This window comes from Eschscholzia californica, unplaced genomic scaffold, assembly GCF_041429995.1.
Source record: "Eschscholzia californica isolate CP2 unplaced genomic scaffold, dmEscCali1.0.p SCAF_1, whole genome shotgun sequence".
Classification (NCBI taxonomy): domain Eukaryota; kingdom Viridiplantae; phylum Streptophyta; class Magnoliopsida; order Ranunculales; family Papaveraceae; genus Eschscholzia; species Eschscholzia californica.
Window position 1 is genome coordinate 37,577,708 of NW_028238198.1, and position 17,823 is coordinate 37,595,530.

Sequence of the window (17,823 nt, forward strand, 5' to 3'; positions counted from 1 at the left end):
CAAAATTTTGCTTTTAGATCTAACTCTATCGAACTGAATCGTTTTAGTTTTACCAACCGACATCCAAGTTTAATCCTTAGACATAGAAAACTACTGAAGCCATTGCCAATTGAAGTAGTTAGATATAAAATTAGTTTGATTAGTAAGGATATAAATAATAAGTATGAGCATATTTCATCCTTACAATGTATCCACGAATGATTGTCTATGTACTCGTGTAACCCTATTGTTTCAAAAAAGTTAACTAAGAAATGAAAAAAGTGATGAGATATAAAACTGATGAGAAATAACTAAAAACCCATAAGTTGTTAGAAAATTGGCTGCTCAGTGTCACACTGTCACTCATCAGCCTCGGCGTTCCTCCGGCGAATGGAGATCAGTGAACAAATTTTCATATTCGAAAGTGCTTCTATTTACTGGAATTGGCCTCAGCCTGACAACACCCTGCAAAAGCAAATACTTTTAAATCATGAGTTTGATAAAAAAATTCACCATATACATTGAGAACAATATGCAAGTTGGGTGCAGGCACTACACTCAAACACAAAGAAATGTGGTTGAGCAAAAAAATATGTATTAGGTTATATCAAACTATCAAAGCATTACGTAGTTGCATCAAAGGAAAAGAAAAATCTCAATTTACAAGAACACTTGGATTTATCAAAACCAACTTCTGACTGAGATAGATGTCACATTAGAATTTTTGTTTTGTTAATTGGATGTATATATCATATATGTAAACTTCCATATATCTAATAACCTGTTATCGGGAATTATCAACATAAGTCCCATCAACCCCTGCCCTTATTGTATAGATGTGTATGCGAATGCGGGCACACACACACACACACGTGTACGCAAATGTATATATAATATAGTTTGGAAATCTAATCTAAATATCTAATCGTTTATAAAATATAATAAGTTCAAGTAACTAACCGAAATGCTCCTGTTAATGTTACTGTCTCTGGTATAGCGATCAGCTGAAAGTATAGAACCACTTTGATCAGCTGAAAGTACAGAAGCAGCTTGAACGTTCTCATTTGTGTCGGGACTGTGATAAGCAGATTCTCTTGCTGCATTGCCATTCCATTTATTTCTCACAGCAGTGATGATGCGTTGAAAAAGCACTTTAATACGTGCCCGTACCTCTACAATCTTTGTAGAGAAATCCCACTCACGTGGATCAATGATAATTAGATTATACAAATACGCACTAAAGTAGACATTGAAGTGGGGAACAACCAAAATTATATTAAACACCATCTTCGCCAAATTCCACGGGATGCTGTCATAAATTCGAGAAAAAGTAAGTGATAAGTAGTAAAAGAAACCACAATACATACATAAGGCCTTCTTATAAATTGATGATGATACATCCTGAAATATACTAGCAACACGATATATGGGTCTCACGGACAAATTAACACGTTTCGCCAATCTATTTCTTATAATTATAAATTGTTTCAGAATTCAAAAAAAAAAATGTGTACGTAAGCCGGCTACTTACTATATGAGGATGGGCTCGAAAATATACTCAAATAAGTAGACAATGGAAAATAGAACCCAGTGTGTCAGTAACTCTACATAGTTGGTTTCAGACTCATCCTCAATTGCCTGAATCGTCTTTAATCTGAAAGCAACCAAAATAGTTAAAAACCATCACAAGAAAGTGTAGTTTCATCTCACTTCATTTACATAATAGAATACAGAAATAGAATTAGAAAAAAGATTTGTCTCTTCAAAAACAGGGAACACGAGAGAAATTTCAAATATAGAAAACTCTTTGTTTTAACAATAAGATTCAATCCCGGTGTCAACAACAAAGAGATACTTGTGTTGCCAGCCAACCAAAGTCGGCTACACAAGTAGACAATACTCAATCAACTCGGAATTATATCTTTATCGGCATGGACATGCTAATCTATATCTCCTAAACCACGACATCTCTAGGACTTGGTTTTTGTGCATAATCACATTAGTATGGAGCTGTTTTAGGTGATTCAAATAAACTTAGCCTGCCCCCTTTTGAGATTAAAAGTAGCTGTCTAAAGATGAACTTTTTCTAGTACAACCCTTTCAAGTTTTCATATCAAAAAAATTGAATGTCATAAAGATGAATGAATTCATAAGAAACTGTGAAAATTTAGAAGAAAAAAGAACTTACAAGGGATAACCAACAGAAAAGAAAGGCCTGTCAATTCAACAAACAGATTGAAATCAATGAATAACTCAAGAAACAATCATGAAAAGATGAACTTCAATGAATTAAACAGGAAAAAAAAACAAACATTAGGTTTAAAATTATACCCAGCAAGAATATCCACCAACCATCCACAATCCATTAATTCTTCTTTGTTGAACTAATCAAGAAGTTCCCCTCACTTTTCCTTAAGATGAATGTCCATAATATCTAGAGACCTTTTTAATTCAACTTGAAAACTAGAGGAATTTTAGTAACTTCCTAGAGAGAGAAAGAAATTGGAAGTTTAGAGAGTGAAAGAAATATAGAATCTACAATTAGACTCATAAATACTTCCAAAAAGATAGAAAGGAAAAGATTTTATTACCGTAATCCTTCTATTAACAAATCGGCCCTAATTAAAGACATAATATTTCCCTTATTTTTCTTTTTTGAAGTATCAATTAGTACGAATTCTATTCTAAATTAGAATCAAACCCATTACTAAAACCCATGAGATAATACAAATAAACCACAATCTCAGGATTCAGAACCCTAAAATCGTAAATTATGTTCTATAGAAATCCTAAGAGATACCTGGATTGAATCCTCAGTCGATGTTTTACGTGACATCTTCGGTGGCGAACTTGGTTCCTTTATCGGCGGACCACTTGAACTTCGTCGTCTTTGCGAACAGGGAACGTTGTATTTTCTGCGGAGATCGGAGGATAGAGGAGCGCTCATGAGCCTTGCGGTTCTTCCTTCGCGAACTGGAAACCCTAGGGCTGTACTTCATCTTCCCTGCTTCTGCTTATTCTCTCTCTATCTTCTGTCGCTCTATGAATTCCCCTCCCCTTAAACGCCATATTTGGATTTATTTTATTTTTTAAGCAACGACATATTTTTGGATGAACATGAGATATTTTCTGAAGAAGACGTGCAATCTCTTTTAATTGTAAATCCTTATTAGATTTACCTATCACTGTAGTAAACTGTGAACTGATATGACGAATAAATACCGAAACAATCATTCAACTGTAACTTATAATCATCCACAGTGTACTTGGTCTATAATGCATATGAAAGAACTGTCAGTGCCCCACGAGCACGGGTTACATCTTGTCACCCTCGTATTACCTAATACAGGACTTTGACACGTTAAAACGATTTGGGGACTCCCAGCCTCCCTGGGGCATTCTCCCCCCTTAAAGGACTAGGATATTTTAGTCTTTTCAGCCTGACAAACACTGTGAAAATAACAAATGGTCTTGTCTTGTGATGGGGCGTACACCAGAGAGTCCCCTTATCAGCTATGTCGACACATTATCTTATTACCTCGATGTCAAAAGTCAAAACAAGCTTCCTCAATCTTACTCGTGTCACCTCTTTCGTGCCTTAGCATCATACAAAATGGTGACTGACATCATCTTGAGTCATGACTGTTCTCGATAATTATTAAGCTTTTATCTACGATTCTATTTTGGTCTCTTAACAATTTTTCTAAAGCATGTCGTTTTTCGAAACAGACAATCAAAACTTGAACAAGATTTTGTAGAAGAAACATCTTTTTTTTTTTCGTTATCATGTAGAAGAAACATCTAGTAATCAGATAATATTCATTTTTTTTCATTTTGTAGTAGAAACGTCTATTTGGCACTCCATGAGGATGTAAGAACATTTATCATAGAGACCCATCAAGAGAGACAATTTAAAATATTTTGAAGCAATAGAAAATGTTGCTTTTTAATTACTTTTTTCCTATTGAATGTATGAGTGACGTCTATATTAAGTTGAGTTATTCTTCATTGGAGAATAAAATTAAAAAGATTTAAGTGTCCCTATTTTGACACTTAGGTGTTGTTTGTTTTTTATTTTTTTCAGATCTGAAATCTGAATTGGATGTCAATTCAGATTTCAGATGTTTGTTATTTTTATCTCGTAAGATCTGAATTATGGCTGAATGGAGTCTACGTCTGAATTGGTTAAAATATACCTCCACATTTTTCAGACTTCTAAACAAGTCTGAAATCAAGTCACCAAATCTGAAATATGTAAAAAGACATTTATGCCCCCTTCAATTAGAAATTTTCTCCCACCACCAAAATCAGGTAACTACCATCACCACCACCATTAAAACCAGGCAACCACCACCACCACCAAAATCAGGCAACCACCACCACCACCAAAATCAGGCAACCACAATCACAAAAACAAGGAAACCACCACCACCACCACCGAAACCAGGCAACCACCACCCCCATCTAGAAACAAATCAAACTAAACCGACAAGTGATGGGTGAAATCTCAGGTCGGATTAGTTGAAGATCAAAAAAGAGAAACTAAAATCTGATATAAAACCCTTCACCGATCTGCAGAGAGCGCGACTGAGAGATTTGCATTCCTATTGTTAGAGAGATAGACAGTAGAGAGAGGGAACTTTACTAGGGTTTTCCATTCATGGAGAAACAGGGAGGGAGGAACCTAGGGTTTTCCTTTTTAGAGATGGAGAAAGAGGGAGAGATGAGAGGAATTAGGGTTTCTATATTTCTCCCTTTTATTTTCCTTTTATTTGGGCGTGGGATAAGGGGTAAATAAAAATTGGGTTTTGTTTGTAAAAGATATGAAACAGGGGTATTCATGTCAATTTCTTAATTCAGACATAAGAATTCAGATCTATAAAAACAAACATCCAACTCGGAAAATGATTCAACTAATTCAGATTCAGCCAATTCAGTTCAGCCAATTCAGATTCAGACAATTCAGATTCAGACTTCAAAAAAAAAAAAAAAAACACCTTAGACTTTTAGAGTTTTTTTTTCGAGTATCCCATTAGAGATGCTCTAAAGAAAACATAACTCATAAAAGACGAGGAAAATTGCACAAAAATTGCATAGTAGTAGATTTCGGGTGGTGCTTATAGCACATTACAAATAAAATTCTTTATGGGGAAGCTCCCAAGCCAGCCCATTCAACTTTGATCCTATGGGTTCTACATTCAAAATTTTTTGATAGGCTCGGCATTTGGTATTAAAATTCTAGACGAGCCTGTATCAGCATTTGGTATTAAAGACTGGGCTTGAAGAAAATGTTATCCTAGTATGATGTTGTATGCTAGGAACACTTTCACCACGACATGTCATATATTACAATTTTATTGTACGTATTATTATTTTTCTTCTTTTCTCCTTCTACGGATATCACAATTCTCTCCCAATATCTACATGTAAATATTTTGTGTTTTGTTCTGCTTTCTTCATCGTCATCATCATCTTCTTGTGTTATTGAAAATGAAATGGAACAAATTTTGAACTACCAGGGAGAGGGTGACAATCAGGATACCTTAAGAAATTCTAGGAGAATAATGCTACTGCTTTTGACAATAACAAAATAGAAAGAAGAGAGTAATTGACAACAACACGGGACGGCGATACTTTGCAAATTAAAACCCCAAGATGGTCCAAAAAGCACCTTTAAATGGTTTTTTACAAAGACAGACATGGATGCTCTACATGTTTAATAGTTGAGAAAGTTTTAATATGATTTATGAGAAAGTTTTAATACATGTTTAAACAAACCAAATAGATACCCCAAAACAAGGGTTGGACAAAGGATGCCCCATGCATGGTTTTGTACTAAAAATCTAGGGCATCACTGTTTGCTTTAGCATCTATTTTCTTTTTTTTGTGTGATGTTTTCCTTGGTTGTTCTATAACTTTTAAATGGGCCTAAACTCTAAACTTTGTTTAAACACATTATAAAGAAACAGAGGATTCTTGAGGTGCCCTAAAGGGTGTCCTATTTACCTTTCAAAGTGGCATTTGTCTATTCACTTTTAGATTGTTATAAATTTTTTTTGTAAAGTTATCATTTTAGGGTTGTTTCAATTTGAATAGACATTTAGAGGATTTTATGGGACACTCACTATACATAATTATTAGATTTTGGTTTGAAAATTTATGAGATTGTATTGATATTTTTCTTAAAGAAGAAAATTATAATGGAAGGTAATGTGTAGGACAAGGATGTCTCCTTCTACGTAGGAAAAAAAGAATTGGTGTGAAGGCCCAAATGCAATCATCCCTTTTTGTTCTTATGTAGTTAGCATGCATTATAGCTATAACATGAAAAAAGAGAACAACCAAACATAGAAAAATACAAGAGAAACTCTATTTTCCCCGAAAATGGTGCCTGCCATAGGCTAAGACTGATGTGCCCGACTCGCATTAGTCTGGGCGTTTCTCTCCACATGCCCAGATCCATGGGAGTCGGCCACATTTGCTTCAACTTGTGTTTGACCCCCATTTCGAGCCAAATAACCTTTCTGAAATAAAACGCTTGGTTTATACCATGGCTTCTTCTAGATGGAGATATTCCAATACCTAGGAGGGTCTTAACGATTTGACGATCATACTCACAAACAATAGTCCCTTGATGGTGATATTCATGTATTAATCAAGAAAGGTGTACAAAATATGTATGTATTAAAGATTTTGTGCAAAACCATAATTTCAATTTCAAGCTTTCAATAGAAGACAACTTAATGATTCATGAGAACATAACACTACATAAGCAATGAAACAAACACCTCACAGGATTTCCTTCCCAAAATTCGAAACACACTTGTCTTCTTACTACACACAACACAAACAGAACCACAATTACTCATTAAGATCTTGCATATCTCATGAACCAAAATATCCTCCCATTTCGTGCAAAGCCCAAGTCTATAATAAGCTTCACAAATCCGGCAGACGCCTTTGTGGGTCAGACTTCTCCTTATTTCCATACATCTTGTATGCATTATTCCCTATCACTCTCACTGATTTATGATTCTTGCAGCTCAAAAAAGTATTATCTCTACTTGTATGCATCTTCTTGCCTTTAGAACTCTTAGTATTGTTGGCCTTGGTCCTAGTACTTGTGGCTTTAGTTGTAGTACTTGTAGAAATAACTTTTATATTAGTCCTCTGGTCATCGTTATCCGACGGTGTTGAGAAATCATCGGCCGAAAGGTTCTTAATCTCAAACAAATCAGAGCTTGAATCAGTCTCTGTATCGTAGAATGTTTCACCGATGCCATAAGATGTTGAAACTTCCATGACTATTGGAGGGACATTCTTGTCTAATAAAGATATAGGAGACTTAAATACCTTGAATGAATTTCCCTCCTTCTCCTTAAACTTTGTTCCAACGGTCAAATTTTCAAAATTCTGGTAAAACATGTCTTCTCTAGACTCAGATTCAAACTGGGTTTGGTTAATTATTCGAACCCGTCTACCAGAATGACCTCCATATTCATCGTTTTTCTTGTAGTTTCTTGATGAATTCGCATTTACGCGAACATTTTCGTTAACATCTACGGAGCTCTCACCATGACAAGTGCGTTGGCTAAAACTCGACAGGTATTTCTTACCACTCATCTTCTCCTCGTCGCTTCGAAATGTTTAGAGAATAATGGCCTTTGAGTGCTAAAATTCGCTTTTGACGAGACACTTGAATATCGTTATCTAGCTAGAGAAACGAGTTTGTCGTTGATTTGGTAGGTTTTATAACAAAGGTCTAAGAAACTACAAGAATTAAAAACAAGAGAAAGACAATAGCTAGAGAAATTAAGTTAGAGGGTTTAAAAGTGGAAAAGGCCAAGGGAAGGTGAAAGAGAAGAGAAGAGTTGTGGAAGGGTCTCAAAAAACTCTGAATTTTAATGGTTGAGAAAAGTAAAAGAGGAGAAAGGATGAAGAAGGTTTGAGAGCTGTGGGATTTATAAGGTTGCATGAAATGGAATATTATAATAAAAGGGAGTTTAATTGCATGAATATAATGAGTTTTTAAACTTTATGCTCTTGAGAATTTGTTCTACTATGTAGACTTGTGGTTGATGCATAAACACCATAAAAATACTTAGATGGTAGGGCCAAATGTTTATATGTGGTTGGGTCAATCTAGTTAGGTCGTGGGCCAGTCCGCTAAATTCGGTGTGTGACATAACACAAACAACATGACGCACTACATGACTACAAAATAGATAGTAACACGAATGCTAAGTTTATAAAAAGTTTTGACTTAATCCCTGACTTGCTAACTCAATTTCACTATAAACTTAGCATTTGTGTTACCATCTGTAATTCACACTGGAAGAGAGGCGGATGTGTAAACAAAAATTAACATTTTGTTGGTTTTGGTGTCCAAATTACGTTTAACATCAAATCTCATTTTCTAGGGACAAAAGAATTAGTTTAAATGGTTGAATTTTGATATTAGAAATTTTCTCTTTTGTAGTTTTAGAAGAACTCACAAGACTCGTGTGATGCTGAAGAATTTTACTTTTCGATTATTTTATTTTAAAAAAGTATTACGAAGAAGAAAATGGTCACATTCTAAAAAAAAATTCTATATAACAATTATGAGTAATGGCGTGAAAAACATTTGTCATTTCTAATATAATGAGTAATGGCGTGAAAAATTCTATATAACAACCTAAACAGGACCGCCCTCCAGGTCACTGGATTCTACGGATCACCTTACAACAAGGAAAAACTTAAGCCATGGAAAAATGTGCTGAACATCCACATTAACAATGAACTGCCGTGGATCTTGCTTGGCGATCTTAATTGTATTTTGGATCCGACAGACAAAAGTGGGGGCTTAACAGGCTCAAACTCCAACTCAAGCAGAATCATCGACATTATAAATGAGCTTGGCCTATCGGACATGGGCTTTCAGGGCCACCCTTTCACCTGGTGCAATAAACAGTACGGAGAAAATCTTATCCAGGAAAGGCTAGATAGGGCTTTGGCGAATCACCACTGGCTGAGTCTTTACCCTAACACTGGAATCTCTCATCTAGAAGCAGCTGGGTCAGATCATCTCCCGATCTTTCTCAACAACATTACGAAGCATCAGAATAATCCTAAACCCTTCAAATTCATCAGGACGTGGATGTCACATCCAGAGTGCTTTGGATTCATTAGAGAGAGCTGGGATAAAATCAAACACCACAAAGGTCAGCACAGCATTCAGAGGGACCTTAAAAAACTCAGTAGAAACCTTACTCTCTGGAACAAGCAGGTCTTTGGTAATATAGAAAACAGGATAAAGCAGATCACGACAAACATCCTTAACGCCAAGAACAAAGACGAATATAATAGAATGAGTATAGAACTGGAAAACTTATATAATCAACAGGAGAGTATATGGAAGGAAAAATCGCGAAACAACTTCATCAAGTTAGGAGACAAGAACACAAAATATTTTCACTCTCAAGCCATACAACATAACAGAAATAATAAGATCAACGCCATCAAGGATAGTAATGGGGATTGGAAGGAAGACATTAAAGATATTCAGGATATTTTCACCTCTCAGCTTCAGCGCATCAGTACCACCAGCAACCCAAGCATAGAGCCTGATACTCTGAACCTATTTTCGCCCACTATCACGGAAGAACAAAACCATACCCTTATGGCCATCCCTTCTAATGCAGAGATCGACTGGGCTATCAATCATCTGAAAAAAGAAGCGGCGCCAGGTCCAGACGGTTACCCCCCGCACTTTTATCAGGCTAACTGGGATACCATAAACTTAGATATCTATGGGATGGTTAAGGAATTCTTCTCTTCAGCGATCCTCCCCCAAGAAATTAATCATACCCACATCTGTCTTATTCCCAAAACGGCTACACCGCAAACTCCGACAGATTATCGACCTATAAGTTTACTCAATACTACCTATAAGGTTATCACTAAACTGCTGGCAGATAGATTTAAGCAGACTCTAAACCTGGTCATTTCCCCCTTCCAGGCGGCTTACGTCCCAGGCAGACAGATTACGGATAACATCATCATGGGACAAGAGATCATCCATTCCTACAAGCAAATCAAAGGTGCAACGGGCTACTTTGGGCTTAAGCTAGATATGTCCAAAGCGTTCGACAGAATAGAATGGACTTATATACTTAGCATTATGAGGAAGTTAGGCTACAATGAGCACTGGATTAAAATGATCCAAATATGCATAACCACTTCCTCCATGGCAGTGCTGGTCAATGGTAGACCCGGGTCAACTTTTCACCCAACGAGAGGTATCAGACAAGGAGACCCACTGTCTCCTTTCTTATTCGCATTGGCGATGGAAGGTCTCAGCCGGAAGCTCATGGATAACAGTAACCGTCATAATCAGGACAACTTCATAGGCTTTCACACCAATCACCTAGACATGGAGATCTCTCACCTCCTCTTTGCTGATGACTGCATCATCTTTGGTAAGAACTCTATAGAAAATGTTCATATTCTTAAAAATATTTTGCAGAAATTTAGCGCATCTTCTGGCCAAATGATCAACTACGCCAAATCTAACATTTTCTACTCGAAGAATTCTCACCCGAAGTTCAAACGTATGATCATGAGAGCGCTTAAAGTGCAATATGCCTCTACATCGGAAAAATATCTGGGGTCGCAACTTTTCATAGGACCGCAAAAAACAACGGTGTTTAAAGACATCTTGGATAAAATTAAAAAGAAACTCAATAAATGGAACCACAACTTCCTCTCGCTAGCTGGTCGCACGGTTGTTATTTCAACCATAGCGGCGGCTGTACCCCGATATCAGATGCAGTGCTTCGCTATTCCAAAAGGGATTTGCAAAAGCATCAAGGCCGCTCAGCGGGATTTCTGGTGGGGTAAATCAAAAGGTATACGTACTAAGGCTTGGGCTGATATTTGCGCTCCTAAGAAGGAAGGGGGACTGGGTATTCACTTGCCAGAACTTGATAACACAGCGCTTCTTGCCAAAATGGCTTGGAGGCTTAGGAATAATCCGGATGCTATCTGGGCTAAACTTCTCAAAAGCAAATACTATCCGAACAAAGATTCTCCAGGCCCGGCCAAAGCTCATCACTCATGGACCTGGAAAAACATAAGGAAGCATTTCGATACTGTTGCAGATCTAGCCATCTGGGAAGTGCATACAGGTACGGATATTAATATTTGGACGGATAAATGGATCCCGGAAATAGAAACTAATGTTGTGAATAATAACAATTCCAGTCTAACTAAAGTATCACAGCTCATTAACAACAACCAATGGGATCTAGACATCCTTAAGGAAAACTTTGATGAAAATACTCAGAATCTCATAAAAACTATACCAGTTGAACCGGACGGTAAAGATCAATTAAAGTGGCAACTTTCTAAATCGGGGAAATTTACAGTGTCGTCTATGTACCTGCACCTTAGCGCTAGGAATAGTGAACAGAGCTCCAATCCCAAGAACTGGAAATTCATATGGTCTTTACCGGTGATTCCTCGCATTCAGTTTTTCATCTGGAAAACGTGTAACAAGGCTCTCCCGGTCAAAGCCAGAATAGGGAAATATATAGATAAGATAGAAAGCTGCCCGAACTGTAGCGAAATTGAAACCATTGAACATGCCCTTCTTCACTGCGCCTTAGCGAGAAATATTTGGTTCCACTACAACATCATAACCGAAAACATTGCCTCCATAGTTGACTGGATATTCTCGTGGGAAGAACAGCCGGAACTATGTTATACTAGTAACAATATACATTACGCGACAATTCTATGGACCCTGTGGAAAACGAGATGTGACCACTGCTTTCAGCATGAAATTAACGACATCCCGAAAATTATCCAAATGATTCAAAATTACCCGAACACAGGAAAACCCTCTAAACAGAAGAAAGGCAACAACAGTGAAAAGTGGCAACCGCCGGAACATAATGCCATCAAGATTAATGTCGACGCATCCTTTCTCAACATCTCTTCCACGGTCGGCCTCAGCCTTATTGCTCATGACAGTGGGGCTAAATTCATTGAAGCACAAATCAAGTCTTCTAGAGCAAGGAATAGTGAAGAAGGAGAAGCTCAGGCAATCCTTTTGGGAATGGAATGGGCAGCAGAAAAGCTTTATAGCTCGGTCATCATTGAAAGTGACAATGCCAACCTAATACATCATCTACATAATAGTCGGCACTCTATAAATTGGCAATCGAAGATCCACATCAAGAAGATCAAAGAGAAATGCAATGAATTCAATGCAATCCAATTTCATCATGTTAATAGGGCAGCCAACGTGCATGCTGACAAGTTGGCAAAATGGTCTAGAAAGCATAATCTGTCTAAAAGTTGGCATCATATCCCTTATTTTCTTTTGCAGTTGTATTGTAAGAACTCCTTGCTTCATTAATGTTATTGTACTTCAACAAAAAAAATAAATAATATAATGACAGTTTTTAAACGCTTCAATTGGTTTTCATCAAACTATTCTCGTTCAATCAACGTTATCACAATCTCGTTCAATCAACGTTATCACAATCTCGTTCAATCAACGAACGACAACACTACAATTTGATTCACAGTGACCATTGGCATTGCTTTGACGAATTTTCTCCTAATATTGCATGATTCACATCACAAATTTCAAGCCTTTAGATTATTACTTTTTGTGGGATGGGTATGGGATTATCGCGGAGTTTAAAGCTTCATTTATAAGTGTTAAAGGCGCCTCTCTCACCACAAATCCTGAAGAAGTATTTGTGAGTGAAAGTCTGAACGAAGCGCTTTCCACACCTACAGGAGGCGTTTTTAAAACTTCCCTTATCGAATTTTCTTCGTTGCAAAATTTGTCGGTCAAGTCAAGATCTGACTCACGTGCCGTAGTGCATTTGTAAATTCCCTCTCCTCTAGTCGATCTTCCCATCTCTAAGTTCCCCGGAAAAGATTTCTCTCCCTAGAAATTAGAATTATTTCTCTTTTCAGATCTTCGAAAAGTGGAGTTTTGCTTTGATTACAGGTACACAATCTCTCTTTCTCTCTCTAATTTTTTTTTTTTGATTTTGCAAATTATTATTATGCTCTGTTAAAATAAGATCTTGTGTTACAATTTATATCTAAACATACATATAAATTCATAAATTATGGATGATTCCCTTAAAGGAGTAGTTCTTAGTCAGATTGACATTTGAAAACCAAATACCCATTTTAAGATTTTTTGCTCACAAGCTTGTAATTTGCACAGTACTTGACTGGAACAATGTGGAAACTATGTTCCCATAATTGTAGAAGTTGAGACCAGAACTTACTAACTTGATGAATATGGGTTTCTCTTTTATTTTTAACATTTTGTGATTTGGTGACCTGAGCCCTAATAATCTTGTCCTCATTTTTGCTGCTCAAGCCAAAACCCAATTGGTATATGGTTTTGTTCCTCATGAGTTTTCTTGCACCCACCCGAAAGGCACTACACTAACTAAGCACTAATAGTCTAGGCCCTCGACGCATCCTCAAGCAGTTTAGATACTCTCACAACTCTCACACTTAGATACAAGTTGTACCTGGCTTTCTAACCACTTGTGGGTTTAGGAGTTACCCATATTGTCCCTACTTTTGTAGCACAAAACCAAGGCCAACAAACACAAATATTTTGGTTCTCTAGGCTCTCCTTAGAAAGACTTCAACACTTACTAAGCTATACTTCGCTCCTATCACCCACTCGCCAGATGCCCCCCCAGGCGATGTTGGACAACACATTTGGGAACCAACTAGACCAAATGAAAAATGAACTAGGTAATGTTATGTTGATATTCAAATCAAATTTCGAAAAGTTGAACTTCAAGCATGCATTGTGTTTCTACACACTTTACATTGCCAATGCTCAATGTTCTATCATGCATCATAGGAAGCTTTTATTCTGCAAAATTGTGGACTCATAATAAGTCTACGACCTTAGCTAACCAAATTTGAATTTTTCAGGTGTATGCGGCAGATCTCTTGAGTTTTTGGAAAGAGTACGACATTTGTCAAGAGTCTCAAGACTGTATCTCATAGACGACAGTAGATATATTGTATATTCATATATTGTAGAAACTGAAGGCTGGGACATCTTGGAGCTATTTTCTCACTAATCAGGGTAACTTTGCCTGAAATGGTAACAAGATAAAAAAAAAAAAAAAATACACTCCTCGAGGTTATCAGAGGTATATAATTGAATGACTTGATGGGTTAATTTTTATCTACTTGCATAATAGATACTTGTAAACGGAAGTGTTACGATCTTGCTTTATTTTTCTTAATTTAAGCTAGTGGATATTTTATATTATTTTACTATGTTTTTGCAAATTGATATAATACTGCAATGGCATTAACTTTGTAGTTAACAGGAAGTTTCCGTACCTCACTAATGTCAAATGATGAAGAGAATCTCAATGTCGGCGAGGCACATAAAGGCGTCGAAATCCCTATTAATAGTCAAAGCCAGACAAACTGGTCTGAGTATTTACTTCAGCAAGCATCTGTATATGGCATAGCTGCAGGATACTGCATTTCAGCATCACTCCTTGCAATTATCAACAAATGGGCTGTTATGAAATTCCCTTACCCTGGGGCACTTACTGCTTTACAGTATTTCACTAGTGCTTTTGGTGTCTTTGTATTTGGACAACTCAAGCTTTTGGAGCATGACCGGCTTGATTTGTGGACTATGTGGCGATTCTTACCTGCAGCAGTGATATTCTATCTCTCTCTCTTCACAAATAGTGAATTGCTTCTTCATGCTAATGTCGATACATTTATCGTCTTTAGGTAAGCTTTCTCTCTTCAATTCTTTTTACCAAAATATTAGGGAAAATCATAAACGAGTCTTTATCTTATCCTTCCCTGGACCACTAGTGGTGTCAAGCAGGAAGGTCCAGTTAGTTCCAGCCTGCTTCAGGTGCGCCAGAGGTAGGTCATGGGAGGAGCCCTGTCTTGGCCTGCCTAGCTAACTGGGATGGCAAGGCCTGGCCATTGGCCAGGCGCGCGTGCCAACTGAACATTTCAAGTCCATACACAGAATAATCCTCGGGAAGATTTTTGAGCCCGTGTAACATGACAATTTGCCTCTGAAATTGAGATTATGTACATCCTTGATGATAAAATATTTGAATTAATAATATGTTAATGCAAATAGAAGTCATAGAAAGATCTGATCTATGCATCATAAATATTAAATTTGTGGTCATTCAACTCAAAACAAATTGGCAATAAGTAGAGAGGACCTAGACATTATACTCTTGGTTAGTAGAAGATCATTTTCCCTTGTGGAACTATTTCCACACGCCCCCTCAGCTGCGGGGTACTTTGAGCTTAACACATCTTTTTTCTCTTTTTCGGGTGACATGGAGCAAGTTTAGATTTTAAACCTATCACGTCTGGGCCTAGCTCTGATATGTTCAATTGTGGTCATCCAACTCAAAATCAATTAGCAAGTTGTGGAGAGGACCTAGACATTATATTCTTGGTTACCAAATTACTTTTTTCCCATTTGGGACTACCTCACAATAAACGCTATTTTTTTCAGAATAATTATGGATTTTCTTTGAGAAGAGATCTATAGATGTTTCGAGAACTACGATTTTATTTTTTAATTTGTCTACGGTTTTTATTGCCCTCAGATCAGCTGTCCCCATCTTTGTTGCAATTGGCGAAACACTCTATTTACATCAACCATGGCCATCAATCAAGACATGGCTCTCTCTTGCCACCATTTTCGGTGGAAGTGTTCTTTATGTTCTAACAGATTACCAATTCACATTATTAGCTTATACTTGGGCTGTTGCATACCTCATCAGCATGTCCATCGATTTCGTCTATATAAAACACGTGGTCATGACAATTGGGCTAAACACATGGGGTCTAGTTCTCTACAACAATCTTGAAGCCCTACTCCTATTTCCAATAGAATTTCTTGTAATGGGAGAACTGAAGAAGATAAAGCATGACTCAGATGAATCAGATTGGTATTCGTTTGGGGTTATTCTTCCTGTTGGATTATCATGTTTGTTCGGTTTGTCGATTTCTTTTTTTGGGTTTTCTTGTCGAAGGGCGATATCGGCAACAGGATTTACAGTTTTGGGAATTGTGAACAAGCTTTTGACAGTAGTGATTAATTTGGTTATATGGGATAAGCATTCGAGTGTCGTGGGGACAATAGGACTATTGATTTGTATGGGAGGCGGAATTATGTATCAGCAATCTACCACTAAAAAGGCGAACGAAGTGAATGAACAAGCTAAGGCACAAGATACTGAGGGGGAACAAGAAAAACTTCTTGAAATGCAGCAGAAAGCAACACAACTAGAAAGGCAGATAGGTCAAGACAAGTGAAATGAGAGATGGTACTCTGCTCTTTCGATCTGTTTTCGTTTTAGTTCTAGGATTTGTTTCTCCTTCAGTTAAATATTTTGAGAAAGGTGGTAGTGTTTTTTTTTCTTTTGTTTTGTGTGAATTTGAACCATCTTACTCCATTGCACCCAAATATCAACTTAAATCAGCCACACGGACGAGTTAGACATTAACAAGTTAGACAAGAACAAACATTTTGGAATCTAAATTGTGTCGACTCATATCTCGAAATAGATCACATACGTGACTTCGAAAATAAACCCAATATTACCTAAGTTTGGGGTGCAACCAATGTTTTAGGCATTGGGTTAATGCAATTTGACTTTATCTGAGTTGGTAATTCACGTATTGGAACTCTATATTCATGGTCTTGGACACATTATTGTACCTGAAAAATTATGGGACTTTGCTCAAAATTTTGGTTGGACCAGGGAATCATTCGCATTTTAATCGCAGTTATTTATTCAAACTATACGAATATGATCATAATTTTGTAAACGGGAGACCAAATATTACTTCACTTGTTTATATAGTTGTGTGAGTGACGATTCATTACAAAAATATGAGATCATGATAATAAACTTATTTTGATCAGGGTCCGTCCAAGTGTTTGGGAGCTCTAAAGCGAAGTTGTTTTTCATCGGTAGCAATGCAAAAAGAAATTAGAGAATAACAAGCAACAAAACAATTCATTAAAACAAAATGTAATTCAAAAGATAACAATATAACAAATGAATGGAGTATGTTATTAAAAGAACTTATTATAACAAAGTGTTAATAAATAGTTTAACTTATTTGTTGCATTAAAGGAAAAACCCTATCAGGAGAGGTTGCAAAATTACATATTGAAAGAGTCTCTATGGGAAATAGAAAATGACTTTTTGGGTTGAAAAAGTTAACATAATAACTATAAAAGCCAAAAAAAAGTTCTATTTGGTGGAAGTTACTGTTATAATGGGTAAAGTTTAAACAATATTGATAATTAACAATCATGTCATTTTTTTTTTCATTCCCAGAATATCCTTACCCATTAAAACACTCTCTTCTCTCTTAAAAGACACAAATGCCTTTAGAGTTTTTTCGCTTCTTCTTCTTCTTCTTCTTCTTCTTCCCGATTCATCTTCTTCTTCTTCTTCCCGATTCATCTTCTTCTTCCTCATTCTTCGTCTTCCAATTCTCTTCACAAAATCTTCCATTCTTCTTCTGATCTTCCACTGGAATTTTTCAGGATTTCGATCACAACTAATGAATAAACAAGTTAAGCTTGGTTGATGTAAGATGAAGATTTTGATGGTGGTGAGTCCTTAGAATTGATGGAGGTGAACCAGTGGAACAGAGAAACAAAGAGTTTATCTCTCTAGATGTGTCGCGAGTGCGGAATTTAAAGAGAGAAAATGAAACGTAAGTTGCCAATCCTACCTGCGTGTTATGATGAATCGGATGTTGAATATAACCCTAGAAAAACTA

The 17,823-nt window shown here is 36.8% G+C and overlaps 2 protein-coding genes across 5 annotated transcripts; one reads left to right on the top strand and one right to left on the bottom strand.

Annotated features, from left to right (window-relative positions):
- Positions 1 to 121: 121 nt before the first annotated feature.
- Positions 122 to 3,103, bottom strand: LOC147566565 (uncharacterized). Of its 3 annotated transcripts, none has more exons than XM_086653064.1 (6): positions 2,780 to 3,103; positions 2,311 to 2,464; positions 2,168 to 2,194; positions 1,511 to 1,633; positions 940 to 1,288; positions 122 to 444 (listed from the first exon to the last, which is right to left on the bottom strand). In XM_086653064.1, the coding sequence occupies exons 2-6, from the start codon at positions 2,343 to 2,345 to the stop codon at positions 346 to 348; spliced, it is 633 nt and encodes a 210-aa protein (XP_086509190.1). In that variant the 5' UTR covers positions 2,346 to 2,464; positions 2,780 to 3,103; the 3' UTR covers positions 122 to 345. The 3 variants fall into 3 exon arrangements, with proteins under 3 accessions (XP_086509190.1, XP_086509192.1, XP_086509191.1); XM_086653066.1 differs by having other exon boundaries at positions 2,311 to 2,390; positions 2,780 to 3,071; XM_086653065.1 differs by having other exon boundaries at positions 2,311 to 2,442; positions 2,780 to 3,006.
- A 9,670-nt stretch (positions 3,104 to 12,773) lies between these two features.
- Positions 12,774 to 16,564, top strand: LOC147566566 (GDP-mannose transporter GONST3-like). 2 transcript variants are annotated; one of them, XM_086653068.1, is made up of 4 exons: positions 12,774 to 12,988; positions 13,948 to 14,171; positions 14,348 to 14,775; positions 15,627 to 16,564. In XM_086653068.1, exons 3-4 carry the CDS (start codon positions 14,375 to 14,377, stop codon positions 16,336 to 16,338), a joined length of 1,113 nt encoding a protein of 370 aa, XP_086509194.1. In that variant the 5' UTR covers positions 12,774 to 12,988; positions 13,948 to 14,171; positions 14,348 to 14,374; the 3' UTR covers positions 16,339 to 16,564. The 2 variants fall into 2 exon arrangements, with proteins under 2 accessions (XP_086509194.1, XP_086509193.1); XM_086653067.1 differs by having other exon boundaries at positions 12,780 to 12,988; positions 14,355 to 14,775.
- The last annotated feature ends 1,259 nt before the right edge of the window (positions 16,565 to 17,823 follow it).

Coding starts and splice junctions, on each gene's coding strand:
- LOC147566565 (XM_086653064.1), bottom strand. CDS start 2,345: ATGGATTGTGGATGGTTGGTGGATATTCTTGCTGG. Junction 1,634..2,167: donor TTTTCTGTTGGTTATCCCTT/GTAAGTTCTTTT, acceptor GGTTGCTTTCAG/ATTAAAGACGATTCAGGCAA. Junction 1,289..1,510: donor TTCGAGCCCATCCTCATATA/GTAAGTAGCCGG, acceptor AATTTATGACAG/CATCCCGTGGAATTTGGCGA.
- LOC147566566 (XM_086653068.1), top strand. CDS start 14,375: ATGTCAAATGATGAAGAGAATCTCAATGTCGGCGAGGCACATAAAGGC. Junction 14,776..15,626: donor GATACATTTATCGTCTTTAG/GTAAGCTTTCTC, acceptor TATTGCCCTCAG/ATCAGCTGTCCCCATCTTTG.